This window comes from Anas platyrhynchos, chromosome 3 (genome assembly GCF_047663525.1).
Source record: "Anas platyrhynchos isolate ZD024472 breed Pekin duck chromosome 3, IASCAAS_PekinDuck_T2T, whole genome shotgun sequence".
Lineage (NCBI taxonomy): Eukaryota > Metazoa > Chordata > Aves > Anseriformes > Anatidae > Anas > Anas platyrhynchos.
Window position 1 is genome coordinate 73,650,152 of NC_092589.1, and position 27,349 is coordinate 73,677,500.

General features: G+C 44.8%; 2 protein-coding genes across 2 annotated transcripts in view; one reads left to right on the forward strand and one right to left on the reverse strand.

The window, feature by feature from the left end:
- Window positions 1-111: 111 nt before the first annotated feature.
- On the forward strand, window positions 112-15,637 carry SNX3 (sorting nexin 3). Its single transcript, XM_038176253.2, has 4 exons — window positions 112-383; window positions 9,602-9,697; window positions 10,391-10,515; window positions 13,927-15,637. Exons 1-4 carry the CDS (start codon window positions 222-224, stop codon window positions 14,030-14,032), a joined length of 489 nt encoding a protein of 162 aa, XP_038032181.1. The 5' UTR covers window positions 112-221; the 3' UTR covers window positions 14,033-15,637.
- Window positions 15,638-18,460: 2,823 nt separating this feature from the next.
- The window catches only part of NR2E1 (nuclear receptor subfamily 2 group E member 1), a 14,023-nt gene continuing 5,134 nt past the window's right edge, over window positions 18,461-27,349 (reverse strand). The window contains exons 2-9 of the mRNA XM_072036132.1: window positions 27,271-27,349; window positions 27,010-27,097; window positions 26,557-26,792; window positions 25,460-25,606; window positions 21,129-21,225; window positions 20,588-20,737; window positions 20,222-20,327; window positions 18,461-18,623 (exon numbers count right to left, since the gene is read on the reverse strand). The exon at window positions 27,271-27,349 is cut by the window's right edge and continues 67 nt beyond it. Coding sequence (XP_071892233.1) covers window positions 18,461-18,623; window positions 20,222-20,327; window positions 20,588-20,737; window positions 21,129-21,225; window positions 25,460-25,606; window positions 26,557-26,792; window positions 27,010-27,097; window positions 27,271-27,349 — 1,066 coding nt within the window. The remainder of the gene's footprint in view (window positions 18,624-20,221; window positions 20,328-20,587; window positions 20,738-21,128; window positions 21,226-25,459; window positions 25,607-26,556; window positions 26,793-27,009; window positions 27,098-27,270) is intronic.

Sequence of the window (27,349 nt, forward strand, 5' to 3'; positions counted from 1 at the left end):
ACGCCGGGACTTGTAGTTCGGAAGGCGGGTACAGCCAGAGGTGGGGCGCGGCGCGAGGACTACAACTCCCAGGCTGCCTCGCGCGCGGGCGGCGGGTGCATCCGCCGGCGGCGGCGTGGGTGCGCGTTGCCGGGCAGGGGCGAGAAGAGAGGCGGGCGGGCGGCAAAGAAGGCGGGCGGCCGTAGGGGGGGGGGAAGAAAAGGGGGGCCGGGGGGGCGGCCATGGCCGAGACGATCGCGGACACCCGTCGGCTGATCAGCAAGCCGCAGAACCTGAACGACGCCTACGGGCCGCCCAGCAACTTCCTGGAGATCGACGTGGGCAACCCGCAGACCGTGGGGGTGGGCCGCGGCCGCTTCACCACCTACGAGATCCGCGTCAAGGTGAGGGGGGGGGGGTCCGTGTGGGAGCCCCCAGCTGGGGCTGGGCTGGGTTAAAAAGCACAAAACTAAGGGTAGAGCCAGCCAAATGGTGTTATGTGAACAAGCTGCTGTTGTTGGGACCCTCGCTGTGCGCTGAGCAGCAAGCAGGGTGTAGCTCTTCGCTTGGTATTTGTGTCCTGAATCCCTGCTGCCTTGGGCTTCCACGCGTCTGGGTGTTTGCAGCTGCGGGAGCCCAGAAAGGTGATGGAAAATAAGGGCCGTAGCGTTGGTGTGTCCTTGAGAATGAAGTGGAGCTTGCTGGGATTTAAAAAAAAAAAAAAAAAAAAGTAATTCCAACTGACGTCCTTCAGGGGAAATGAAAACAAAACCAGATCTCTGGGCTGCAAGTGGGCTCAGACTGTCCGGTTTGGGGTAGAAAATCCTGGGTTGCTGTCCTGGTGAAGATCTAGGAGTGACCTTAACAAACACGTTACTGATACCGTGACCTTCCTCTGTGTTTCTTCCTAATCAGCTTGCTGTATAAACACTGCTTCCCCTGCCTGCCTTGCGTGCAGCATTATCTCCTGTCACACACCATGGCTCTCCTTGCAGTTGTGCACCGCTGTGTGCACAGTGCCTCCACGATCTGTGTGCTCGCAGGTAGCACGAACTGTAGCAGTGGGTTTTGCTTCTGTATGCTGGAAGGCTACAGAGCAGGTACTGCACACCGTGAATGATGTTTGCTGTCTGAATTGGCGTCAATTATTTGCTTCTCAGCAGAACACAGGCCATATGGCTAAAGGGCAAATGTCAGCATGGGAGAAGAGCTGGAACTGAAGTTACTCTAGCGTTGCCTCTTCTAAAAGGCAGGTCTTGTAGCACAACTTACTTGTTCAAGCGTGACAAGACAGGAGCCACCAACTAATCTCTGTGGTTTCACAGCTAGTTGTGGTCAGAGAAAATAGCTGCTGGTGTTCCCAGCTTCCCCAGCTATGCTGGTAATGGCAGCAGAACAAATCTGACCAGATGGATTGACTCTACCTGTGCCGTATCTGGAAAGCTTGGGTTTAGATCAACGCTAAAATGTCAGGTAGTACAGAAACAGATTCAACTCCTGACAAATTCAGGTAAAAGCCATTGGGCAGCCTTGTGTCGTGCCTGGAGATCACGTAGAGACAGAAATGCTGTCACAGAAGACACAGATTTGAGTTTGCATTGAAGCAACTAGGCTTGCACTATTGTCATGGTGCTTCTGAACTTGGTTCAAAAGTCATTCCATCTTTATTGCTTTGTCCACATCTCAAAGTTTAACTTCTCTTAGGAAGGCTGAGCTTGCAAGCAAACTCTCAAACTGATGTGTGATAACTAATGTCTTGCTAAAGGTACTTGTGTAAAGCACTGCGACATTTCCCAAAAGCTTTCCAGCAGGGCTGCAGCTGAAGCATACCTGCTGCTTGGAAGGCAACAAGGGGAGCAGCCTCATGCTCGAGGTCTTGGGTCACTCTGCTCTTCAACCCCAGGCTTGAAGAGAGCCTAATGGGGAGCCTAAATGTCTCGAGTAGGCTGCTGAGCTGCATGCTACTGCAGAAGCAGGTCAGTCGTGTTTCAGTACTGAGGAAAGGTTTTTTTTTCACCAACCTGCACAAAGACACATGCTATATTGTAAATGTGTTGTACTTTGACAACTCTCCCATGTGTGCTGCCAATAAATGCCTATGCAGTGGCTCCAGTGGGGCAGCTTACTTCGCAGGCGGTCACTTGCCAGATTCTTTTATTTTTTTTTTAATTTATTTTAAAGATTTGTTCACATAGCTATTGAAAACCTCCAGCAAAAGCTGCTGGGTGTGGCTTCAGCTTGACAGTAAGAAGCAAACGTCTTGTTTGGGACTGGTAAACAATGGAAAACACCGTCCTGTTGTTTAAGTGTGGTGCTAAAATAGTAAATCTGAGTAGGTCATGTTCTTCACGGCAAGCAGTGAGCTTGCACCATTTGAATGTATCTTTTGTGTGAAGGTTTAGGGTGTGCTGAAGAGGAGAACAATGCAGTTAGGGCATAAAGCTCAAAGTGTGTCTTCTAGACAAACAAAACTCAATGAAGGAGTCATCTAAAGGCATCTAGATGGTCACCATGTGGTGCTTGTGCAATGATTAAAACTGATAAAAGCAGATTGTCTGCTGAAGTAACATAGCAAAATAGTTCCCTGCCCTTACCTCTAAAGGAAAAAACGTGAACTAACAGTTATGGACTGTAGTCTAGTCCTTCCTTCTGAATGCCAGGAAACAAAAGTAGAACAAGCAGCAGCTGTTACATTGCCATCTTAGAGCACACCTGCAGATATTACCAGACCTGTACCTCAGTTGAGAGCGATGATATTCCTGGTAAGTGGGTCAGCAAGGTTCTGTGCAGGAGCTTCAGTTGCTAAATCCTTTAAGGAGGCAAGGCTTAAGCTGTAGAGGCCAGCAATTGGTGACACCACAGAACCATACACCCACTGTAAAAGCAGTGCCACAGGAGATGAGGACACTGGTGAGTGTTGGCAAAGCAGAGAGATTACCCAGGGGCTTTCTCCATTTGTTAAATTTATCCATTTATGATTGGTGAGAACTTGTAGAGAAGTCACTAACACTCAAGCTGACAGCACTAAAATAAAGCATCTATACGAGCTACTAGTCCAAATAGCTGAATTCCATCGGTTAAAGCGAGGTCAAATAAAAAGCCTTTTGATTCCTTAATTCTGATCACTGCTATTGAATCGCCTTTCATCAGTGTGCTTAAACTCAGCACCAAGGGCACACCTCAGCTTCGTGGGGTTACACAGTTCAGTGGCTTGTCTTGTGTCGAAACCTAACGCCTTGCTGTTGTGCTTCCAGACGTGCAGTGCGTTTTTTGGGTGGAACCCATGCTCTGTGAGGCAGCGGTTGGCTCTCCTGTACGCTCTGCAGAAAGGCTTTTTGGGGACCTGCGGGGTACGTGGCTCTGGGGGCCAGATGTGGGGAAGGAAGTGAGCGCAGGCTGTGCAGCGCACGCAGCGATAAGAATAGTATCAGGCTCCAAGGATTGGGGAAGTCAATCAAAGTCCTGCTAAACTTCAGCTACTTTTAAAAGCTTGTTCTCCTCTTTTTTTCAGGACCTAGCTGCTCCGTACAGCATTTGCATTTCAGCGTGCTGATAGTAGCTCTGTGATCAAATCAATCCAGAGCAAGATGCTTAATGAGCTTCAAGTATAACTGGCTCAGAAAGCCCTTGTCTTATGCACGGTGCTCTTGAGCTGGTGAGTGTGTCTCTGTCATGCTTTGTCCTGGAGCAGCAGCAAACTTTCTGCCTTTGTCTTCAGCAGGGGTTAAAGTTGTAAACTTCTCCTGCCAGGAGGAGAATGTTCTGCTGGTGCACATAGTTCATTTCAGCGTTGTTGAGTTTTGCAGACTGTGGAGCTTGTGGCGGAGTAATGAGTAAACCCTGACTCAGGGTGGCTATGGCGAGGGATGCACCATCAGCAGGAATCCTCTGTAGTGCTGCAGATCTTGCATCACACCGCAAGGCTGTTCGGACTGCAGCTAATTATTCTCTTAGTGCACTACTCTGGGTGCTTGTGGCTGTTCAGAGTCCTCTTCAAAGAACAAAGATGCAGTGGTTCAGGTGACTTTCTGTTCTGCAGGTACTGCATCTCTGCAAACAGTAACTGCTCCCTTAGTTCAGAACGGTATCTGACAGGCTTGCAGATTCCCAGGATGCTAACTAGGGAGAGCAAGAACTGGCACCTCTTGGATGAAACAAACTCCTAAAGCAGGGCAAGTAGATCCACAACTCTATTCCATCTATTAGCTCTGAGTGGCTGATTTTTCTGTACAGGTTTTCTTGTTTAAACCAGACTCGGGAACCTAGTCCGAAGGTACTGAACCAGCTTGGTGTTGATGTCTGTTACTGTGTAAATAAAATAACCAAGTCTGTGAATAGCACTTCTTATTAGTATATTAGTTTAACTGGTGACTCGGGCTCCTTTTTCTTTCTGCCCGGACAATGCAGGCCTTGATTGTCATGTATTAAGAGTGCACTCTGGTGCAGTGCTGAACAGCCCAAATCAAACACAACAATGGCTGATCTTTGTGGGACAAATGGCTGTGATCCAGGTAGGCATGTGATGCCAGAGGGCTTTTTTTTTGATACATCTTTATTTTTAGCCGGCTTGCCAAAAAAGTGTCAGCTTGAACTTCAGAGCAGTCAGGGGTCTCCTGTTTTTCATCTGGCGAAATAAATAATACAGAGCAGACTTATGAGCTTTGAACTGTAGAGAAAGTACTTTCCTGAAAGTTTTTTTTTTCCACTTGGTACTGCAGTGCCTGTTGTTCTGCTGAAAGCTGTTTCAGCAAGTACCTAATCCCAACACCACGTGAAGCTACAGCACTCGGTCTGAAGTTGCTGCTGCAACTTTCTGATGAGAGATGGGTGGAGAAGCCCTAATCTTCCGGTCTTGACATTATTTGTTGTAAATCCAGGCAATATTTCTTATAAAAACAAATATTGCAAACCAAGGACAGCCCCATGAGCAAGTACTTCCAGTGACTTTTTCTTGAGAACCCAGCTCACAACTCCTGTTGTGGGAGGATCTGACGCTCACAGCAGCAGCTTGTTGGCTTCATGACCAGTCTTGAAAGTAGAACCATAAATGCATAGCGGCTTTGCTCCGAAATTCAGGGAAAATGAAGCTGGATGTTGTGGTTTTCAGCCACTTCTGTGTCTGCAAATAAAGTTTCAGGGACTCTTTGTATGGGCCTAAATTGCAGCACCCCCTAAGGGTGATAAATTACTGAGCAGGAACTTTTCTGTAGCTGTTAGGTGGACACTTAAGGATGTGAGTATTACTTCTGGAGCCAAAAAAATGTGAGTATTACTTAAGTAGCCAAAAAAATCTCCAGGTAACTAGTATGGGAGGAGGTCTATTATCTGTTTCTTGTATCTCTACATTTACATAATCAGACTAGACAGTCTGTAGCTCACAAAGCACTTAAACTTCTGTAATAAAAACCATCAAGAGCACCAATTCACTGTGCTTTTTTCCTTCCCGTTTGGCCATAATTGATAGTTGTGAGCTAATGGTGCTAAAACAACTGAATATTCAGTCACTCTCACTGAGAAATAAATCACTTGGCCTTACAGTAGGCCAAACCCGAGCATAGGGCAGTTTTACTTGGCAATTGTGTAAAAGTAAAGGGACTGTCAAAAGGAATAAAAGGAATGCTTGATATTTCAGAGGAGGCTTGCAAACCCTGAAATAACTACCTGGATTTGCTAATTCTGGCTGGCTGGTGTACAAGTCTTTGCCTGAATTAGTTTGTTTTAAAGTGGGCTGCTGTTTTTAGCCTTGGCTTCTGAGCATGCAACCTCCAGAATAAGAAATCACTAAGCAACCTGTTTTTCTCATCTAATCTTAGGGCTTATCCTGCCTTGAGCCTTTTGACTGGGGCACACTGTAGTTCAGTTGTCCAGAACCTGCTTTGCAATTACTTCTTGCAATTACCTGGTTGCATTACTTTTAGGATTTTACTGTTTTAGCCTTCAGGTTGGAAGCCATCCTAGGTCTGTGTCTCAGTGCTGTGGAGTGAGAAGCTCTGCGGAGCTTGATACAGCTTAAGTCAGCATTGTTCTTAAAATCTGAGCTCATAAATATGGTCAGGTTTCTTTCAGTGTCTTACTTTTTTTTTTTTTTTTTTCCTGCATTCAGGGTACCTACAGTAGACCTGGACTCCAAGTGGAAATAAGGGAAGGTTGTAGAAATTTTGATCAAACAACTGATTTTTAGAAAACACATTAAAAACCTTTTATATATTCCATTTGAAGTACACAGCAGAAACCTAAACTTCTACTGACTGAAGCCTGGAGCACGCTCGCTTTTGTTTTTGCTTTATATAATTCTAGGAAGTGAGGAGGTAGCTGCTTATTCCAAGTCTGGAAGGAAACGAACCACGGGCAAGGTGTCTGCAATAACAGTGGGCTGCTGGAGACTTGTTTTGCTGTACCAGAGGACAGCAGGCTCTTGCGTGAAGAAAACCATAATATCTTTTTCTCCCTGCTGAATGCTACTTGCTGTAGGGCCCCGGAGCTCCCACTGGCAGGCTGTAAATGTAAGCAAAGGGTGCAGTCCCTCGACAAAGATTGCAGCTCGTATGGAGAGGTGGTAAGAAGCTGGAATCTAGCTTCTGAGAGTCAAGGCCGCAAACTCCTATCAGAAGTGAGCTGAGTGCTTTCTTTCACTCTATTTTAATGGAAATAGAGTTGTATCAAGGCTACCACAACCTACTTGAAAAGACAACATCAAAGTAGGTGCTATGGCAACAGCGCAGCTTTATTCTCAGTCTCTTAAAAGTGGGAGACGCGGGCAATGCGGTGCTGCTGCTTAGCGGTGCATTGGCAGATGAGGAAATTAAGCAAATTTGCCTCCACCTGACCTGGATGGCTGCAGCTGGGGAGTTTTGGGAGTTGCTGGGGTGATCTGTGGTCATCCAAGCTGCTGTCTTGAACTGTCATCTGTTTCTGAGGCGAATTGGGAACCTCCTGAGCTTTGGAGTTGGGCTTGTAGTTTGAATGTTACAGTAACATAAATGTGGGTTTTGCCCTAAAATCTCTTTGGAGGCAGCTACTGCTTCCTGCTACTGGTTTAAATGCTAGCCAAATGACTTGGTTCTAGAAACTTGCTTGGCATCCGAGTGGGTAAATGCAGGATTGAGTTAGGGGTTTGGGTGTCATCTTTGGTTCTTTAACTAGGTAAGTTAAAGTCATCTTGGTTAGTCCTGACCAGTGACCTGCCCGTCTAACACCTCAGGTAACGCACAGTCCTTTCTGATTTAGGACTTGCATTCAAGCATGACTTCAGACTAGGAAGTTGTCAACAATGTTTTTGATTAAAAGGAGATTAATTATTACGCTGTGGAAGTCATAATTGCTACAGTGATTATGCTGAATGAACTCTGATCCGGGGCTGTGCCAAACAGGATCATGAGCTTCATGACGGGCTTGCAGATCAGCAGGCCAGAAAATTGAGGATAATGCTGAATGAGAGTGAGGGAAGGTGTGTAAAAAAATGAGACTCGCCTGAAATTTTGTGCCTCATGGGCATCTCTGTTCCAGCAGGCAAACCCAGAGCTAACACCGTGTTCAGAATAGCCACTGGCTCCTCGGTGACTAAACAAGAATAACTCAACCCAGAGCTGTAAAGGTGCTGCGTGGTCCTGATGCTGACACCACAGCAGGAATTGGGAGTTTCTGGTGGCATCTCAGTGCTGTCTTCTACAAAATTCAGCATGCTTCAGCTGCTGTCTGGCTTGCTTATTGGAAATCTGTGTGGTAAATAGAGGTAGGGCATGCAGAAACCCTTCCTCACCAAAGAAAGTCTTCTCAAGCAGGGTAATTATCTTGCAGTGGACAAGGGACGTACAGTAATTTTAGGTGTGGCTGTATCCTGAGTTAAAAATAGATACTTAAAATGTAAACAGATAATCCTGCTAAGCAATATAGAACAACTCCACTAAGAGCTGCATACCTGAAGGACGCTGCTGTATCAGTACCAACTTCGAGAGGAAAGAGAGCTGCTGCAATTTGAGCTTTAAGGAACATGGGGTTAAGAAATCGATCCCAACAGATAACTTCTGAACTCATATCCAGACCAAAGGACAAATGATCAAAACTGGAGAAGCTTTTTTTTTTTTTTTTTACACCTTAGAGGGAAAACAAGTCCCTTAACCATCCTTTTCTCCTTGCTGGGCTAGGATGTCAAAAGTTCAAAAGGGAATGCAGAAGGTAAAATGAGCTCAATTGGCACTTCTACCCCCACATTGTACCTGTAAGCCTGCTAGGTTGTTTAGAGATTAACTTTGTGGACCTCATGCCCAGAAGCATGAAAAGAGTTCCCGAAGACCTGGGAACTGGTGCTCTTTATCTGCTTTTATTCAGTTGTAATCCCTCTTGTAAGTAACTCGAGAGGAGAAGGGAATATTTCCCGCAGGTGAGAGCCTGCGTGTTAAATATTGTGAAGGACTTTGTCTGAGACGCTGACAAAGAGTTGATGTTGTAATGTGGAAGGCTGAACTTTTGGTGAAAAAGCCAACAGCTGAAATTGGAGAAAAATAATCCACTGCTTCACTTCTGGGAATCTCCTTCATGCACTCCTGGAGACCTAGCCCTATTCACTCTTGAGTAGAGTATGCTTATCCTCAAGATGAGTGTTTATAAAGCCTTACTTCTGACATAATAGTCCTAAGTGCAATTTTATTATGAGTCACTCGTACAACAAGCAGTGTTTACGTGGCAAGGAGAACCCAAATACTTTTAAACATTTAGCAATATATGAGATCTCATAACAAAATAGTTTTATGCTTCCCCTGTAAACCGTGGGCTAAATAGTACGATGTGCAAGCACCCGGCTAACCTTGCAAGTATTTTTGAACTGTGACAGCCAAAAGCTTGTTATTGACAGGCAGGAATACAATGGCCCATAGTCACAGGCCTGCTAGTGCAGGGAAGTGACTTGGCAATCGAACCCATCTTGAGCAGCCAAAACTGTCACTTGATAGCTTAAGCACAGCAGCCTACAAATGATATAATTCCAGGATATTCACTCAAACTGGGTCCAGAAGCTGAGTGGGATGGCTCACAACTTCATAAAAAAAAAAAAATCTAGCTGAGAATAACTACTGTGCTTCTGCCAACAGAACTTTGTATAATGGTAGTCCAATGTGAACGTCAGGGTGCTCCTAGAAAGTCTTCTTCAAAGAGTACAAGACAAAGTTACTGAGTATGTACAAGACAGTAAGCTTTACTCTGTTACTGCTGGTTATGTATGGCACTTACGGACCCCTGGTCTTGCTCTTACTAGGTCACAAATACTGCATAAACTTTTTTTTTTTGTAATACTCTAGCCAGTTTGCCATCACTATCTGAAATATAAATGTTGTTGAGGTCTTGGAGCTTTCCTTTCCCGGAATATCATCAGAGGAGGGCTCTCTCCATGTCTACTCATGATGTGCAAGTTACCGGAATACTGTGCAGATGAAAGGCTCACAGTTAAGCAGTTTGAGACCAAGCTTACTTACACAGGGCTTTATCAGTATTCCTGCATCAAGCGATTCTCAATTCCGTTGTGTTGTTGCTGAAGTGGGGTTAACTTGTAACATAATGTCTTGTTTCTTGCTCCGAGAAACTGTCCCAAGTTTTCTCATCTAATCAGTTGGTTATGTTTTGATTTCAGACAAATCTCCCTATCTTCAAATTGAAAGAATCTACAGTCAGAAGAAGGTACAGCGACTTTGAATGGCTAAGGAATGAACTAGAAAGAGAAAGCAAGGTGGGTAAACTGAAAGGTAGATGAAGTCTTTGTATAGACATGCAAGCAGTACTGATACTGAAATGTTATCTGTATGTTATAAAGCATATGTATCATACCAAGCAGATGTTGCAGTTGAACAACTTCAGAGTTAAAATAGTGTCAGCCTTCCAGCAAGACTTAAATATACAGTGCTAGAGGCTGTTTAATGGTTTTGAGTTGATTCAGAGTTGAACAATTTGAATTCCAGAGCACCTGGTTAGAGAACCTCTTCTATGAAGAAAGGCTGAGAGCTGAGGATGTTCAGCCTGAAGAAGAGGCTCCAGGGGGACCTCATTGCAGCTTTCCAACTCTTAAAGAAGGCTTATGCAAGAGATGCAGAGCAACTTTTGCTTGGATGGACAATGACAGGACAAGGGGGAATGGTTTTAAACTAAAAGAGGGGAGATTTAGATTAGATGTTAAGAAGTTGTTCGCTTAGAGGGTGGTGAGGTGCTAGAACAGGCTGTCCAGAGAAGATCCCTTCCAACCTAAGCCATTCTATGAATTCAGTTTACCACTGTGGGCAGATACTGTTCTTATCTGGTCATGTTTTCTTACTTCACTAGGGATCTGAACGATGAGTTGGATCTTCTAAGAGGAAGATACATGGCACAGGAATTGTATAAGCTTGCTTTCAGGCTGCACTTAAAGATGCTTTTCTAAATGTTTCAGGTTGTGGTACCACCTCTACCAGGGAAAGCTCTTCTTCGTCAGCTCCCCTTCCGAGGAGATGATGGCATATTTGACGATTCCTTTATAGAGGAAAGGAAACAGGCTCTTGAGCAGTTCATAAACAAGTAAGTATTGGGTCTGGTTATGTGGAGACAAACCCAGAACAGAGCTCCCTAAAATGGAATTAGAGCTGCCAAGCCTCCAGCTATGGTAGCTGCACTAGGTTCAGAACAATGGAACTTTAACATAATCCCACAATAGGACACACTTAACATTGCTCATCCCGTGTTTGGTTTGGATATCTTAATGCTTACCTGAACAGCTGAAATGAATGTTAGTGTTGTAGTTAATTTATGCAAATTACTACTAAAATTATAGCATTCAAAATAGTTCTACTTCTCACTTCTGAAAAGGTATCCTCCACTGGGTGAACAATGAAGCTTACAATGGGCGTGTAGCAGTTTACTTTGATTGCAGATGCGAGGTATTATCAGGTTGTATAATGATGCACATTTTCTGTAATCATCATAAGAATCGTTCCGAAGATGTAGAAACACTACTTGAGGTATGCATGTGTGTAGTTTGTCACAGACACTTTGGGCTTTGTCATTGACTTGCAGAAGGTGAGCAGACGTAATAGTGACAAAGATTTGTTTCTTGCTCTGCCACCTGACACTACTAACTACTCTCCAAATAAGTGCCCCAAGCAGCTATTTTCATCTCTAACAATGTGCATCCAAACAGCAGGTCAGAAGGAATGCTGTCACTACCTAGTTCCTCTCGCCTCCAGAGCCAACACTGTTCACACCAACTGGATTCTGGACTTTTCCCATGACTGAGGATGAGCCAGAACTCCATCATTTATAGTTGGTTATAGCCAGTTATGGTTAGTCAGTTCAGGCCTGTGGCTTGGGGAGTGATGAGTTCACTGGAAACTAGTGCAAGTAAGCACAAGTGTGGTTATATTATTAAATCCTCACGTAGCTCCTTGCTACGTCCTAAAGGTATTGTTAATACTTCTGAGCAGATCAAATAGGGTAACTGAAGCATTTTTAAGACAGGTGGAATGAATTCCCAGTGCATCAAGTTCTACAACACATTAATGCAGATATGCTTTTGTAGTAAGATGCGGTGTGTTTTGAAGGCTGTATGACTAAGACAGTCATTACTGTAAAATACAACTCTATATCCATGCAGGCTTGGGACTGTACAGTTTGCAGGAAATGTACTTACTGGCACTGAGTCCGGCAATATGTACGGGAGGAAGGATGTTTACGTTCCAAAGCAGCTAATACTGAAAATATCAGCAACAGGAGCATCTGAAAAACATCTCAGTACTGCTAATGGAAATGAAGTGATGAATTTTCTGGTATCAGCTTGAGTCTTAGAGCAAGTAATACACTGATCTTGTGGCAGTGTGAAACTTCTTGGTCAACTTTGTCTCCTTTGAAAGACAGAAGCAGGCTGTTAATGTAGTTACCGATGTAGTGGCAGACCTGAGTACATCTGGACCAGAACTCTTCAGGCAGATCTCAGCTGTACAAGCTCATCAGTTTATTCTAATGGCATGGGCTACCTGAGCAAATATTACCAATTCAAGTTTTAACCTTGTAGTTTTAAAGCTTATACCAAGTACTCTGGGTATTAGTGAACTTGCATTATACAAAACACTCACTGGAGTATTCAGTGTTGCGTTCTCAAAGCTGGTCTTCATTCAGAGCTAGAGAAAAGTCCTTCAAATAACTGATACCACTATTCAGAGAAGGTCTTGGTGCACCAGTGCCAGTTCTCAATATTCAGGAATGCTGAGATGAGGATGCTTAGGAATGCTTGTTGAGGCATTGTCCCTCTAGATGTAGCATCTAGGCAACTAAATCACAGCAGTGCAGCTTACTTGTCAGCTCTCTTGGGCCAGCCTGCTGGCCAAGATTGTTAATATTACAGTGCCATTTGCAGGGGAGGCTATGCCAAAAAAAGTCTGCCTGAACCTGACGTAGGGATACATGAGAACTTTGGAAGTGTGGTCACCTTAGTGAAGAATACTGAGGAAAGGCCAATCACTCATGTGAAACCAAGAGCTGGATCTGAGATCAGATCTAGTGGAGCAATTCAGCCACCAATTTGCAAGCTTTCCGAACAGGGAAAGGAAATCTGCTGCTGCCTCTTCTTGTCCTGTCTGTCTTGTACTACAAGGAAAGCAAGTGGAGCGGAGTGGGAGTAAAAAATTCAAACTGCCTACTCCAGGCTGTCTTGTGAACTGATGTTTTTAGACTGCTGCTCATTTACTTGAACCTATCAAGGTTGATAGGCTTTATGACTGCGCTTGAAATACTTTGTCAGGGCTGAGTAGGAGAGCTCTGCTTCCTCGGTAAAGGATGCCCTCAGTGACAAGTGGTGACAAGTTGATCCTCCTAGGGTGAGGTAAGCACTAATAGATGGAGATATGGAGGAGATGCACAGAAGTGCTTGAAAGTACTGATACTGAGCCCCTGGAGTTGGCTCTGTGTTACACTTACTCCTAAGCTTCCTCTTAGAGCAGATGTGTTCTGGCAGGTTTAGAAGTCATAAGGTTGATAAAGGCTGTCCTGGGGAGGAAAGGGGTGGTGGTATATTGGGGGACTTTCTCCCTTTAAAGGGAGAGGCCTGTATTAACTGAACTGATGCAGCTCTTTACAGATCACTTCTGGGTTTGCATATCCATAAGTGATCAGCTTCGTGGGATTCTGGTTCTCTTCAATTCTTGTATACACAGAGGGCTGTGAGGTATCTTAAGGGGTTAAATGCTAAACCTTGTGGTTTTCTTCCAAGCTTGGGAACATCTAATTCAGTTTACGCTCCTTTACTGATAAAAGATAGTGGCTCAGTGTAGTCTGTCTGGAACAAAAATAAATCTGTGGTAGAGGTGCTGTTCTCTTCTGGAGCAGACAAGCTTGCTTTCCCCCATGTTTCATATCTAAAGGCATCATCTATTAACAGAATAGTCATATCTAGTACCCTTCAGTTGATCATCAATGCTGCTTGTGCATGTTGGGAATAGTAACCATGGTAAGTCATTTTTAAATCATGTCAGGGCCTTCACAAGACCTTCACACCCCCTGGTGGAATAACTCCTTCACTCTGCTTGGGCTAACAAAACTGAACTAGACTGAGAATTGGTGGGTTAAGCTGCCTTTATAGAGGTGTTCCTTGTCAAAGCCATCAAGACCAATAAAATTGCCTTGGCTTAACTCTAGATTTCCTAATGCTGGGATGATTGCTTTGATAGCCCCCTCAGTTGCAGCTAACAGATTCATAACATTCATCTTTGTGATCAGAAGCGATTCAGAGTTCTTATGGACTGATAAAACACAGGGGAGAACGTCAAGTCTTTCTGCCAGACATCATTCTAGTCACCAACAGTAAACTGGAAGTGGATCACTGCCTAGGTGCAGACCCACAGGTTGTTGGTATAAAAACCTTGCTCTGCTGGCAAGCTGCAAGCAGACTCAACTTGTTAACACTAACACTTTTTTTTTTTTTTTTGTCTCCCCCTCTAGGGTTGCGGGCCATCCACTGGCACAGAATGAGCGCTGTCTGCACATGTTCTTACAAGATGAAGTAATAGACAAAAACTACACACCATCCAAAATAAGACATACTTGAGCTCTTGAAAGAATCCTTCCAAACATTAGTGGTTCTTATGCTTGGTTTTAAAAGGTTATAGTTTGTCTTAGCATGCAGAGGATAACCAGACACAAAGTCTCCACTAACATCCGTGCACTGCTTGGTCTTTGCATATACTTTATAGCATTAAAGAATTCACTTGTATTTTAGCTAAATCCCTCTGAACCCTTGATTTAAGAGTATTATACTATGAGACCATCCACCCCTTGCAGCATCTCTCAGACCTTTCCACTCTTATTTGCAATGATTTAACAATGTTTACTGACTTGGCCTTACTTGAACTTGCACAGTTGTAGTGTCACGTGGTCACTTGTATATGACTAAACTGCTATGCTTTCTGAGGTAGTCATCTGTCTGAACTTCTGTAGAGACTGCTTTCTTTCTGATACCCTGTGTGAGAGACACTTATGCAATTGTCTTCAAGCTTGTAAAACACTTTATACCGAAGCAATGAGGGAATTATCTTTATATTCTGTAAGGAAGCAAAAAAAATCAAATTTATATACTAAAATAACTTGTCTAAAGTTTTGAAATAAAAGTGAAAATGCACTTCACATGTTTGTCACTCCTGACCTTAAGTGTGGGGTATCTAATGATTTCTGAGGAGCCGGGACTTGCCTAAACTAGGTCAACTGGTGTTTCAGCAGTGCCGTGCTGCTCTTCTGCAATGTAGTTCTGTCACTAACAGCCATCACTAAATGCTGTTTGATGCTGGCACTCACTGACAGTGTTATTCAACAAATAAAGATATTAAAGGTTGCTCTGGTGTTGTGGACCCAGAGCTACAACCCCATATGTGGTTGGCAGTCAACAGCTATGTGGCTTCAATTAGTTGGGAGAAGGGTAGCCCTCTACTTGGTATGAGAAGCCTCAATCTAGCTTCAATTATTATATGAGAATTATATCATCTTATGGAGAAAGGAATGCTGCCAATGTTCTGTAATAAATTTGAAGTCCTCTAGCTGAACATTAAAGTGGTATAAATGTCATTGGGGATATGAAGTCATGCAAGCCTGCTATAAACTGTAATCACAGATGACTTCCCTGGACATTAAGGGGAGGCTGTAGCGTTGTGCTTGTATGGCCACAGGTCCAGTGCAGGCTGAGGACTCCTGAACCCATGTTCACAAGCAATGTTGCTGAAGTATTCCTTCTCCCTAGATGTTTGTATGGCTAGAGAAGCTTTTTTCAGTGATCCAAAATTTGATGAGGGAGCTCCCAGTTGAGAAACACTAACAGCAATCTGATCCAGTGTGCTGTGCTCTTCATAACAGTGCATGTTCTCAGCAACTTCACTGCATGTTGGCTTAGGCTTGGCTCTGCTACTGCTTTGTCCTCTTATATATATATATCTATTCCTTCCTATCACTGTGTAGACAACATGCTACCAACTTGCAAAGTTACTCGTTTCCTTTCAATAAGAGCGTTAATCTCATTTTAAACTTCCCCTATGTCATTTGTATGGAACTCTGGATGTGAAAGTGTGAACTGACAAACACTGGTGGGCCGACTGGATTATGTGTGGTATCAATGGAGCGTTCTATCTTGTGGCTGCAATAAAACAAGAATTCGTTTCTCAATTTATCGGCAGAGGTGATCTGGGTGCTCACAACCAAGTGCAGTCTTCTTATTTTTGGACTTTGGAGTGGGAAGAAAATACAGCAGACACCGGTGGCACAGCTCTGGGTTGCAGGTGGGCTGTGGAAGTCTTGGTCCCTGCTTCCATGGGTAGGGCTGTGGGATAGATTCAACACGGTCTTTGTTAACTATGAGGGGGGCAAAGGATTTTCAAGAAATTTTTGGTAATACAAAATAATCAATTCTAAAACTCCCTGTGCTCGTTGAATCACACTTAAAAGCTGAATTACTCTTGGAAAAGGGACAAGAAGGACTAAATGTGTGTGAAGTTTTATTGATTTAGGTTTAGATACATAGCAAGGTGTTCTTTTTCTTTTCTCAAATACTTTATGTGAGAAGCTTGCTTCTGAAATCAAAGTAAGTGTCCTGTCGTATCCCTAAAAGATGGGCTGGGTCCTACTAGGATGAGGTAGGGGTGTGCACCCATTGCCCTGCCTGATTTGCAACCGAGTTAAAGCTCAGAAACTGAATTATCACAAGGGTGGGAAGCCACAACTGGTTTTCTGCCCTGTCCAGTTCTCTTGAGTGCAGAGCAGAAAACAGTTAAAGAGCAGTAAGTTACCAATGCAGTAAGAACCCCTCATCAAGTGTTGGTTTCTTTTTAAGATCAAACTCACCACACCCTCTGGTAAACACATTCGCAAGCACTCGGTGCTGGTTTGCATAGAAGGTGTTTCAAAGTCCTGTAGTCTGTAATTTATCTCACCTGACTCCTAATGGTCCCTCTCATTTGGAAAGAACAGAATGTGAGACCTGTCGGACTGAGCAAGTGGAAGAGAGAGGGGGTGAAAACTTCGACCTCTAAAGCAGGAGTTTTGTGCACGGAGTCCGTGGAGCTAGGATTTCGCTTCTGGTCTGTGACACCAACAAACAGTGAGCCACTGATACACGCTGTACACTTCCACTTGACACTTCAACTTCAACTCTTTGCTCACTCACTGCCTTACGAACAATATGTTTTATTTTTCTTCCTGGGCCCGGGGAGTTGCTCACCCCTTTCTGTGGTTTGAAATACAACTGGACACCTCAATAAAACTTCAGAATCTTTTTAATTGAAGCAGTGTTTTTGTACTCATCACCCATCGTGAGATGCACAACCTACAGGTACTGAATCCAAATAACTCAATGCTAAAAAACAAAATAGAAGACGTATGCTAGGTTAGACATCAAATCTGTTTGGAATTATGTCCCCGAAAAAGCTCTGTCAGCTCCTTGAGAAGGAGAATGTTAGAAAGCTTGCAGTAAATGTGTTTGAAATACAGAAAACAACGTTGTAGGACATCAGATCCTTTTGCCCCAAGGCAGGATCACCTGTAGCTAAGTTATTCCCTTAAAATTTGTCTAACCTGCTTTCTAAAACCTCTGATGGTGGATACTCCACAGCATCCGAGGCAACTCATTTTAGTAGAGATTATTTCTGTAAGTAGAGTGCAGTCAAAGAAACTAATCCAGAAACAAAAGGATAAGCATTAAAAGGGCAGTGGAAAGTAATTTAAATTCAATATATTTTTATTCTTTGTAAATACAATGAGTACAACTTTTTAACTTCACAAATCAGTTAATCCACTTTGTACAGGAAAAGTTTTACTCATTCTATGATAGTCCAAGTGCTGATTTTTCTCAGTGCTAGTTTCTAATAACAAATCAAATTTTGAAAAGTACAGCAGCTATCTTTAAACGTTTTTTCCTACATGTTTCATACATCAAATAAGCAGCTTATAATGTTTTTGTGTGTGAGAGGGTGTAGGCGAACAAGGCTTCAAAATTAGAACCTGGAGTTTTCTAAGAAGGCATTGGAGACTTTGGGAAATTGTTAGCATCGTATCAGTCAGCCACCTTTATTTCTTTGAAATAAAATCCCTTCCGTTGATTTCTTTAGAGTCATTTCACTTCTCTGCACATCTCATTGACAAAGAGTTTGGCCACCGTTGCCTTTGGTTTCAGCACTGTGCCAACGGGACAGCCAGCAGGTCACTGAAGCGGTCATCTCCATTGGATTTGGTTTTGCTGTTTTAGTCTTCCTTTCTTGACTCGGACTTTTTTTTCGGGGGCGTGTTTGGGTGGGTGCTTGTGTGTGTAAGAAGAAGAAGGGAAGGTCGGGGAGGAGGTGTGTAAAGCTCTTCTGTCTTGAGATGTTAACCAAACGACGTCTGGTGACGCTGCGTCAGAGATCACCAGCTCGTTTTGCAGGAAGAATGGAACTGCCGTCATAAGCTACTTTTTAATCAGTTCTGAAGGCCACTTCATGATGTATTAGAGCAGAAGCAATGTTTTGGTAACCTGGTCTTAAATGTTGCCTACCGTATTAAAACATTTTACCAACATAGGCTACTTTTAAAACAGTTCTGAAGGCCACCGCATCTCGCGTCACAACAGAAGCCAAGCTTGGTCACCCAGTTCCAAATACCGAACAAACTAAAGTACCTTCTTTCACATTTTGTCTCGGATCTGCCAGTTAAATGAGAAAATAGCGGAGTCTTTGTTAACTATGACTGGCATCTGAATTGCCTCCATCCTGTACTAACAGGAAAAGCAGCCAAATTCCAACCACTTTCACTTTTTCTGCAGAACAAAGCTTTCTCTCCATGATCTAAATCGCTCTGTTCAGAGCAGCAGAATCATATCTACTGGGGTATTTTTTGTCAATGAGTTTAAAGGCTAAACATTCCCAGGCTTATGCTTCCTGTAGGTTTTGTTAGTTGAGGCTTATTCTCCATAGATAAAAGTTCTTCTCAAACTGTCCGTCCTGATGGTTTGCTTTAAGGTAATTTATATGTCACTGGATTTGTACATATCTGAAAGCAGTCTTGTAATTGGTACATTCCCAATGGTCTTTTTGAAAAACACTTCTTCTATTGTAGATGGACTAATCGAACGTAAAGCTGGTAAAAGCAATAAAAGTTTTCCAAAACGACAGGGTTGTGTGGGGTACCTGGGAAACGGAGAGAGGAAAAAAAAAAAGTGTTATTGAAGTTTCTAGATGTTTTTCCAAAGAAAATCTTTCACTGCGTAGAAAAATTGCACAGATGGGCGCTACCTGTGCTAAAATCCTGTTTTGTACTCACATGAGCCAGAAGGTTGACCCCAAGGCAAACTCTCCTAATGGAGGTTAGCAGAATATAGACCAAGGTCTCTGAGTTTTGATTAGCTCCTTTGTTTATCCCCTCAGAGCAGGAGCAATACAGAGGCAGGATCTGCTCTGGTTTGTCTCTCAGACAACAACTATGTTCTTGATGCAGTTCAGGGAAGAGCTTGACCTATAATAAATACCCTGTCATTTAAAGTGCAATTTAGACCTAGCTGGATTGTCATGGTAATCATTTTGCCTCCTTCTGGTTGCCTTACACGTTTAATAACAATTGACATTTAGAAAGAAAATTTTTGATTAAAGAAGCTGTGTTTTGTCCCCAGGTAATGTATTTGCGTAATAAGCTTTTCCATCCTTTCTCCCAGCTTTTGAAACCAACACGACACGGGATATGGAGCCTAGTTGTGCTTACACTGACTTTATGTCGGTGTGATTCTCAAGCCCTGAGTTGCAGTGGTCTCCCTAAAAGAAGGAGTAGGTCATGGAGAAACATCCTGCTCCCCACGTTGGCCCTCCCTTGCGTCCTACCGAGAGTGACTCCACCGAGATCAGGAGGCTGATTCTGCTGTCACACCGGCAGGACAGTAAATTCAAGCCTGAGGGTGAAACAAGCTGAAAACCTCATCCCATTGGAGTCAGCGTGACAATTCTATTAGTGGAGCTTGGGTTTCTCCCTTTCTAGAAAGGCTTTGATACCCTGCAACGGGAGTTTGAGCTGCTCACCTGTTCTCAGCCAGCTGTTACAGAGCGTGGGTTTGCATTTTGCACAGTACATTTCACCCATTCCTGAGTTTACCTCCGTATACTTCGTGGCATGTCAGCTACAACTTTTACAGCAGGTTTTAACAGTCCTGTACCCCATGGGACTCTTGTACTGGATGGGACAGGTCATCTTTTCTTCCCAAAGCAATGATTCTCATCACCCTGCTCTGTCACCAAAATGGGATTCACAAGTTGCAGGTTTTTCATTTCAACCCGAATACAGATTTAGGATAGCATCTCAGAAGAGCCATGTAGCTTCCCTGTGTCTCAATTTGTCTACAAAATGGGGGAAATGACATGGGGAACTAACTGTATTGGAGATATTGGCTAAAAAGCACTTACAGTGCTGCGGGGTGAGATGTTGAGTGTCACTATTGGCATTGCTTAATAGAATAAAACATAGAGAAAACCTAGCCTTCTGAAATGCAAAATGCTCCACAGCAGTATCACTTCGCAAGGGGAGATACCTCCTTTTACCATTTTCCATTTGTCTGAATAAACCCCATCTTCCTCATTTCATCGGGAAATGCCAAATCCCAGCAGGCTGGCAGTCAATTTGTACTGGCTGTAAAAGCCTGGTCCCCACGGCAGTCAGAGGAAATGTCACTTTTGCTACAGCCAGAGCAGGATTTGGCCCCTACGCCTGCAGGAAAGGCTTGAAGGAGGCGCTGCTCACCTACCTGGTGTGAATGTAGCTGTTCAGGGTGAGCTGGGCTTCGTCTTGGAGGGCGGCTATCGCGGCAGCGTTTCGGAAGCTCCTCAGCTCAGAGCCACTGTGTGTCGGCACTGCAAAGCAGATCAGTTACTTAGTTCAGCGTGGGTCAAAATAGTTCAGCTGATGCTATCTGTGGGGGTTAAGCGTTCCCATTAGTCCCCCAGCACTCCATTGTCAGCCTTTCAAAATACAGCACTGACTACTGGGATTTAATGCCAGGAAACCTGTTGGGTGATGCAGCGCTACATCTGGTTTAAAACGTCATTTTTTGCTTTAAAGTAGCAACCTCAAAGCTATCAGGACAGACTAGCAAGAGCTTATTTCTGCTTACCAGCTTTAAAAGTGACAATGCATTTGAGACAGGCAAATTCAGTAGCATCTAGCCGGAGTTGTCTAAATCTAGCCACAACCTCCTGTAAAGCCTGTATTTCTGAAATAATTTTATTCAGCTTCTGAGAATCTGTATTGTCACCGTTCATGCCTGAAAGAGAAACAGAAGCAGATGAAATAAATAATATTAAAGGCATTTGCTTTATTTTATATTGATTTCTGACAAAATCCTGTGTATCAATATCCATTCTATTGTCACACTTGTCTATCTGGTTCCATGTAAACTGACTATATTGTATGAAAGTTAATATAAAATCTTCTCTTGGATGATAACAAACACAGTAATTTGCATTTAAATGACAATGCAAGCAGTCATGAATACAACAAAACAACATTATTTGCATTTAAATATAGATTTATAAATGACAGGTATGCTCCATTGTTCAGTAGGAATTTGTTATTCTTTACATGTTGTTCTTTTTTCAGTAATGTATTTTTATGGTAATTTTTGTAACAAAGTCATTAAATTGTGCAATTCTTACCAGATACAGCCAGTAGAGTGTTAGCATCAACTGGAATGGCCCATTGTGCTATTCCTAGAACAAACAGTTCTCTCCAAGCATCTTCCAAAAGCATCAGCTGTCATACAATAGATGTACAATATAACATAGTGTATAATTTATAGATTTATAAACAATTTAAATATGTAAATTTCTGTTATTTTAAAAACTACTTTAAATGCCTGTCATGGTATTTTCCCCACAGAATGCGTTAGCTCCTCTCTTAGCTTTTTGAGAAGGTGTCTCGAAATAAGTCCATGCATTGTAGCGAAACACGCGGTGTTGGCTCCCTGTGCACCGTGTTGGACACCAAACGGGAGCAGAAAGAGAAAGAGAAGAGACAGCTCCTGCCCCAGAGAGCTCACACATGACAGGAGTGCTTGCCTCTATTTTTTCAGCATGACTCCTATCAGCCTGGGCTCTCCTCTCCGTGGCCATGTAGAGCTGTCCTAGAGCAAGCTGGAAGGGTGCTTTCCTATTGCTCTCTAGGGACTACCTTCCTTTCCCTCCTGAAGGCAGGATTTCTGAGGAAAAGCCTGGAATTGCATCACGGGGTAGGGAGCACTGCTTTAGATCACATATGTCTGTTTAACCCCTTCCTTCCTAAGGAAATCTTCAGCTCTTTCAAGCACAGCATCTGCACACACATACATATACTCAATGCCACCTATTTTCCTGCTTTTTGCCTCAAATGACTCAGGAATTCCAGTCAGTAAATGCTGTTTCCTTTCAGAAAGCCTGAGAAGCAGGGCTGAGGAAGCCATTGACAGAGGGGCAAGGGAGGAGGAACTTGCATACAGCCACACGCCTCGTGTTTTCAGCTCTCCCTAACAGCACAAATTGCGGTCACCCAGGCAGTGGGCTCTGAACTGAGCATGCCAGCCACAGCTAAGCTGACAGCACTGCTGGTTCTCTGCGATTTTTGTGCATCGTCTGGCTTTATGGATGATGTGGTGGTTTTTTTTTTGGAAGCAATGCCATCGATTTCCGTGGAGAGGCACTGGTGCATCTGAGGAGACATGACTCCTGGTAACGCAGATGGCAGAGCCAGAACAGAAATATTTAAGTCTTGAGAGCATCTATGGATTGTTGGCCTGGATCGACTCTTAGGAGGGGTTTGGAGGGCTTGGTTTTCAGCAGAAAGTCATTAGTTCCCTGGCCCAGCCTAAAGGACATGCTGTAGTGCATACAAATTGCTAGGACATCACATTTCTCGGTAGGGTGGGAGAGATTTGGAGGGCTGAGAATTGTAGTGGACTCACAAGGGGTCATCTGGTGGCTCCATGCAGTGAAAACAGATTGCACAGAACATGCAGCAAAAAAGCAAACCACATTACTACTGCTATGGCCCCTGAAAGTATCAGCAGCTTCTCATCTTAGGAAGATAGGAAGGAGGATATATTAGGAAGGTTATGAAAAAGGAAAAACAAACAAAAACAACAAACAAACAAAAAATAAATCAAACCAAATGAATTATTATCTCCTTGGAATCAGATATATGAAAGTTATAAATGGTACGGAAAACATGCACTAAAAATGAATCATTTATCCATGTGTTAGCACCTAACAGTATTAAGAGTTTTAAACCACCCTGTTCTGATCAAAATGGGAGGAAGAGCTCTCAGAGTCTCATCGCTGCAGGCTTATGCCCATTTTGTGCCTTTTTGTGCTATGTGCTTTGCAGAACTTCTGCAGAACTTGGCTAAGGAAACTGTGACAGGAAAGTATTTCTGCCTCTGTTTACATGTAATTACTGTTTGAAATAAATTAATTGGACTTTACAACACTAGAAGCTGCCCAGATTTTTGTAGGAAATGTGGGGGGAGTCTAGGCACAGCACCAACCTCAGCTCTGGTCTGAGAGCAGCTGAACCTGCCTGCAAGCCTTCCCCTCCTCCAGATAATCCTGATGGATATACAGGTTTCTGGATGACATAGGAAATGATGTGCCAACCTTTCATTTGCTTTTGTAAAACTTTTTTTGTCATTCATTCATGCAGATACAATGGTAGTGAATGGTGGTTCCTGGAAGATATCGATTTCATCTGTTCTTTTTCCCCGAGTGTTTAAAGTCAGAGGACTTTAGAAATCAGAGACTATCCCAATAGCTGAAGCTTTCTTCATGCCTATGCATAAGTCTGTAAAACCACCAATTAAAATAATTCATGCTGAAGTCATCCTCTGCCCTCCTCCTTCAAAGAAACGAGAAATACCAGGCTTTCTGAAGGATCTGTTTTTGCTCCTAAATCAATCCCATCCTCGTTGGCGTGACCTTCTCTTGGTGACTTGCGTTGGGCCACCCTCTCTGAGGGACAAGCCAGGCAGGTGTGCGGGAGCGACACAGCCATCCGCAGGCTTGTGTTTTGTCAGCAAATTGGCTTCTGCTTATTTCCTCGCCTTCGAGAAGAAACAGAGTCCTGGAATCACAATGTCCTTGCCTTTTCAGAAGAGCACGAAACAAAAGCAAAATCCAGGAGAAGGTTTTTTAGGCTCTACTCGAGCAGATGTCAGGGATACAAAAAGAGAAATTCAGACGTTTACAGCTGGGCCATTGTCAAATTAAATAGTGTGGTGGCAGTATTATAAAAATCAACCGTCTGATTATTCGCAAAATAAGGTGATTAAAATCAGAGTTGTTTCTTCTCCAGCTCTCCTGAATGTGACAGGGGAATGACGTGGAAAAAGGCCGGTGTCAGAGCTTCAGAGCCGAGCAGCTCCAAAAGTTGGCTTGTGGTGAGGTCCGGTGAGTGAAGGGGATGTTGAGGAGAGGCTGGGATTTTAACACGCGAGTAATTCACTAATGAGAGCCCCTGGAGGTGAACCAGGTCACGTAAAGACAAGGGGAGCAGTCTGCTATGGCAGCTGAGCAGGCCTTGCTGTTTGAGCTGTGTTTGTCACGTGCAGTGGAGACGTCTCTGGCTCCCAAATCCTGCTGCCCACCTTCTCCCCACACAAACAGAAGTGACTTTTGGGAAATGCATCCTTATTATGCTGAATGAGGCCTTCTCCTTTGCTTCTTCAGCTTCCTGTGGACACTGTTGGTTGCTGTGGACATGGCTGGTTAGAGGTGGATCCGGCCCCTTCCCATGCCCTGAGGCCCTGCTGGAGCAGCACCCTTGCTGCTTCTTCTTGATGTCAGGACCTTTCTTCAGCTGCTTCATGTGGCAGATCTGGTGCTCCGTAGGAGTAACAGCAGCAGGAGACAGCAGTAGAAAACAGCACTTTGATCTGGGGCTGCTGCCTTCCTAAAGGTGGCTGTGTAACCCCTAGGCCTGCCCCATCCCTCCCCCCAGCTGGAGCTGAGTGGGGTCTAATCTGTGCCTGGTTGTCTGCTTTAATGACAGGGATTTCAAAACGGGGGTCTGGTGCTAGAAAAGAGACTATTCAATACACCTTAGCCCTTAGTTAGAAACCCCTCTTGGTTTCCTAAGAAGTCCTTTCCTTCTGTTCAAAATCTGTGTTTGCATACGAACTACAGCCTTCCCCCCTGGAACCTGGTGTGTGTGACACCTAGGGCACAACATCTCTAGTTACCATTTTGTGAAATCAGCTCAATCGTATCAAAGTGCTAGGTATCTGGTTTTTGATTGGAGCTTTGCATAGATTTCCCCCCTTCCATTTTATAATTATCTGATTACTTTTTTTAAAATTAGTGCGTTTTACAAGGCACGCAGAGTCCTCATCAAGAATCAAGTCATTAAGAAATTGCTTCAGCTCGTATGGTTCACATGTGATTTACTTGAGGCAAAGGCAAATTGTCATAGAGGAAAACAAGACAAATTAGGGAAGATTTTAATTAACGGTGAGAAATATTGGGGGCTGGCCAAATTTGGCTTCCACTATATTGGAGTAATTGTAATGTAAGTTCACTGAAACCAACGTGAACAAGGAAAAAATGTTGACTAGGTGAAAAATTATGGAGGAGAGGAGAGGAGAGGAGAGGAGAGGAGAGGAGAGGAGAGGAGAGGAGAGGAGAGGAGAGGAGAGGAGAGGAGAGGAGAGGAGAGGAGAGGAGAGGAGAGGAGAGGAGAGGAGAGGAGAGGAGAGGAGAGGAGAGGAGAGGAGAGGAGAGGAGAGGAGAGGAGAGGAGAGGTGTGAGGGAAGGAGGGAATGATTTTCAGAAATCACCTCACTCATATCCTGGGCTGTACGCTTAACTAAGCACATCTCATTGAGAAAATAAGATACTGTCTCCCATTTTATGGAAGAAAAAGTTGAGCCACAAGTAATTGAAGGTTCAGGGCCCAACCTGTGCTCTGAGCCTTCTGTATCAGGCAGGCCCGACGGATGCCATTTCATCTATAGGTGCCTTACCTGGTCTTGTAAGGACAAGGTGGAGAAGGCTGGGACGCTCTTGGCCCACTTGATGCTCATGAACAGAAGTCTGGCTGCTGACTCGCAGACGGATTCGGTGGCCACTTCGTAGAGATACATGGGGGTGCCATTGACTTCGTGCGGATACTAGTGTCAAAAAGAAAATAAAGCAACTTCATACAACGCCACCGAGGCAGCCTGATCATCCTCTCCCATACAACTGCCATTCAGTGAATCACGCTCGTGCCCCGTACGCGGTGTGCACTCTCTTGTTCTGCAACCAGATGGCATTGCTTTCAGCGGGCCCCCTCCAAACCACTCTGAGCTGTTTGTGGATGGGCTGCACTACTGGAACAGTTCACCGGAGGGTGTTGAAGGGAAAAGAAAATTACTACATCAGGGAAAAAAAACTACTAAATACGGTGTCATCCTTTACCCTGTCACAGAGTGGCACGCCTCTGGTGGAAGAGTTACAAGAATGCAAGTTTGATTAAGGATTTTTTTTTTTATATAACTTGTGCTTCAGAGGCTGCTTCAGCAGCCCAGCTTCGTATGGCAGAGCAGTAAATCCGTGTGGAGCCTCACCCTTTGTCTCACTCCTTGACTGCAACAGGCTGTAAGCAGATGCCTGGAGCTAACCGTGCCCACCTACAGCACGTAATGGAGTTATGTTTTCAAACATGTTGCATATTTACTAGCTAAATAATTTCAGCATTTTGCAAATCATAATATACAACTATATGTGACGGTCTTGTTCATGACACCAAGCTACCAACTGGAAATGCTGAACTATTTAAGTGGTCTGCTGTCCAGTTTTCTAGGTGCTGGAAATATGCAAAATGCCATTGCAAAGGGCTTGATGAAGATTCCCTGGTGGCTCATTCCTGTGCAGCTGAGGCCACGGAGGGCTGCAGGCAGGAGGAGTGGGTTATCAGCTGGTCCTTCAGCACCCTCCATCCTGCTGGGACCACTCACCTCTTGCACTTTGTCTATCCAGAGCACTTTAGGGACATAAAAACAGAGTCCCCACCACAACCCGCAGCACCTCACGCCTCGCTCTTCGCCAAGTACCCCCGGGGGCCGGTGCGGGGTCTGACCTTGGGGGTGGGCTGTGCCAGGCCCACCAGGGCCTGCCTCTCGGGGGTGCCGGCGACGGCGGCCAGCTCCAGGCCGTGGGGCTCCAGCTGGGAGACGGCGGTGAAGAAGGCAGGCGCCGGCAGGGCGGCGGTGGGGAAATGCGGGGCGCCGCCGCTCTCCTCCTTGTGCCCGCGGAAGTAGAGGGCCACCTGCTTGCGTATCGTCGACGTCCGGGGTCCCCGCTCGTGCTGCACGGCTGCAGGACACCGAGGAGAGGCGGTGACCCCAAGGGTGCCCCTGCTTGGTTGGGGTCCCCTCCACCCCAAGTCCCTCCCACTGCCAGCCCCCACCCGCTGCTGGGGGTTCCCCATCACAGGGGGCGACCCAAGGGAAGGAAGGGGGGGGTCCCTTGGGGTGGGCACCCTTGACTCCCTCCCTTTTTGGGGGTCCAGCCCCAGCGAGGCAGCAGGTACCGTCTTTGTTCATGTTGACTTCCAAGCACTTCTTCAGCCGGCAGGCCCGGCACTGGTTCCTGTGTGTCTTATCCACCGGGCAGCCCCCCTGCAAGGCAAAGGGACATCGGGGAGAGCCGGGCCGAGCCCAACCCAGCCGGGCCAAGCCGGGCCGAGCCTTCAGCACCCGAGACAGCGACGGCGGCGACCTCCCGGGGGCTCCCCGGTGTCCCCCGGGGCTGTTTGGGGGCGCAGAGGCTCCGGGAGGGGTGCGCAGCCTACCTGGTTCCCCGATTTGCACACATAGGTCCTGTTCCTCCTGATGCTCCGCTTGAAAAAGCCCGAGCAGCCATCGCAGGCG

Excerpts from the sequence above, each read along its gene's own strand:
- SNX3 (XM_038176253.2), top strand. The coding sequence starts at position 222 with ATGGCCGAGACGATCGCGGACACCCGTCGGCTGATCAGCAAGCCGCAG. Across the intron at positions 384-9,601 it reads CCTACGAGATCCGCGTCAAG|ACAAATCTCCCTATCTTCAA; the intron begins GTGAGGGGGGGG and ends TTTTGATTTCAG. Across the intron at positions 10,516-13,926 it reads CTTGAGCAGTTCATAAACAA|GGTTGCGGGCCATCCACTGG; the intron begins GTAAGTATTGGG and ends CTCCCCCTCTAG.